This window comes from Boleophthalmus pectinirostris, unplaced genomic scaffold (genome assembly GCF_026225935.1).
Source record: "Boleophthalmus pectinirostris isolate CB_2022bp ecotype Guang Dong unplaced genomic scaffold, ASM2622593v1 HiC_scaffold_15, whole genome shotgun sequence".
Lineage (NCBI taxonomy): Eukaryota > Metazoa > Chordata > Actinopteri > Gobiiformes > Gobiidae > Boleophthalmus > Boleophthalmus pectinirostris.
Window position 1 is genome coordinate 2604505 of NW_026571070.1, and position 1799 is coordinate 2606303.

Genomic DNA, 1799 nt, shown 5'->3' on the forward strand with positions numbered 1-1799 from the left:
AAATTCTCGCTTTGAATCATTTAACTCTGAAAAAAGATGTTTGACTTATTTTTATTCTGAATTTTAAGTCTACTTTTTCGATATGTTTCAAATTCAAAATAAAAATTTCACCTTTTAAATATTCTGTTTTTAAAGAAAACCTCCACACATTCTTGATTTTTCTTTTATTGGTACGACATTTCGGTCCCTCAGACTTTCCTCAGGTACCAGTTAGGCTTTATCGATGTGTCCATAGAGATACATGTAGAACACCCCCCGCCCGGGACACTGGACTATGGTCAAAGTAAGGATCAGATTTTGCTCAAAGGATACTGACAAAATCATCGAAGCCCAGCAGAGTCCCCACGATCTCTTTGTCCGTTTTCATGACGATGTGAATCCTGGAGCCGATGCACTTGTCCACCAGCTCTGGAAAAAGAAAACAGAAAATAGAACGTGGTTAGAATTTATCTGCGACAAATAAAAGTAGTACACACGTTTAACTATAACAAGATGCACTTATGCCTATATATTTTGTTGTATTTTACCTAAACAAATTAGAGTTTGTGCCTCTGTTTACTGTTGGCAGTGATCAAATTGGTGCAAAATTGGGACATTTCTTGTATAAAATTAGGACAAATCACTAGTTTTGTATAAATCTGCTGGGACAGGGGACACAGGGTCAAAACTAGGACAGTCCCGGGGAAAAAAAGAGACACGTCTGGCTGAAATTATGGCAGATAACTTGTTCCATCAGATTTTGAATTTTAAATACCACTGAATTTCTCACTTTGAATTTTTTTAACTCTGAAAAAAGATGTTTGAATTGTTTTTATTCTAAATTTTAGTTGCTGAAATTTGAAGTTTACTTGTGTGTAATATGCTTTAAATTCAAAATTAAAGAAATTCACCACAGATATTTTCAATTTTACACTCTGAATTTTGACTGTTGAATTTGAAGGCTTGAAAATATTTTGCTGAATATTTTTGCTGAATATTTAAAATGATTTTATTTTTATATATACATAGAATTTAAACACTTTGAAAATGTACACTTAAAATTTCAGCAACCAAAATCATAATAAAAATAATTCAAAGATGTTTCTTCAGAGTTCAAAGTGAGAAATTCAACAGCATTTAAAATTCTAAATCTGATGAAATATGAAATCACTGACGTCTCCGATTTCCCTTGATTTTTCATATTTTGTTGTAGTCTGAAGTTAATCCCAGTTTTTCCCATTGAAATCACATTATATCCCACATTTGCCTCCATTCTGGAATTTATGTTTACATTTTTAAGGGTCTAATAATCGCTTTAGCTCATTTTCTTTTCTCCTGCAGTGAAACGTAAACGTAAAGCGGCGCAGAGCAACGTGACGCAAACCGTGACAGAAAACGCGCTAATATGTCTTTAAAATCACAGCTACAGCCGTTTACGTGAGGATATTAGCTCTGTCTACTTCACGTAAGAAATTAATGGTACAATTTCGATGAGTTAACGGGAATAAATCGTTGAATTTGTTGCACAAACCGAGAGGGAGAAGCTGCGACGGGTTCGTGGTCGCCATGTTTGAACTGCGGTGCACAAAGACTGAAGCAATCGAGCCCAGAGCGAAAGAGAAAGACGCGCGTAATCAACCACCGATCGGTCCATCGACAATCGTATTTATTTATTTATTTATTTATTTATTTATTGACGAAACATGTATAGATTTTTTGTTTGTTTTTTTGAACTGCTTGATCGAGACCAGAGCGAGAGAGACACATGTAATTAATCACCAGCAACGATCATATTTATTTATTATTTAGTTTGTTAATTA

At 34.2% G+C, this 1799-nt stretch overlaps 1 protein-coding gene across 1 annotated transcript in view; it reads right to left on the bottom strand.

Annotated features, from left to right (window-relative positions):
* The window catches only part of LOC129408061 (U6 snRNA-associated Sm-like protein LSm5), a 3777-nt gene extending 2202 nt beyond the window's left edge, over positions 1–1575 (bottom strand). Inside the window, exons 1-2 of the mRNA XM_055150728.1 lie at positions 1511–1575; positions 313–408 (exon numbers count right to left, since the gene is read on the bottom strand). Coding sequence (XP_055006703.1) covers positions 313–408; positions 1511–1547 — 133 coding nt within the window. The 5' untranslated portion in view covers positions 1548–1575. The remainder of the gene's footprint in view (positions 1–312; positions 409–1510) is intronic.
* Positions 1576–1799: the final 224 nt, after the last annotated feature.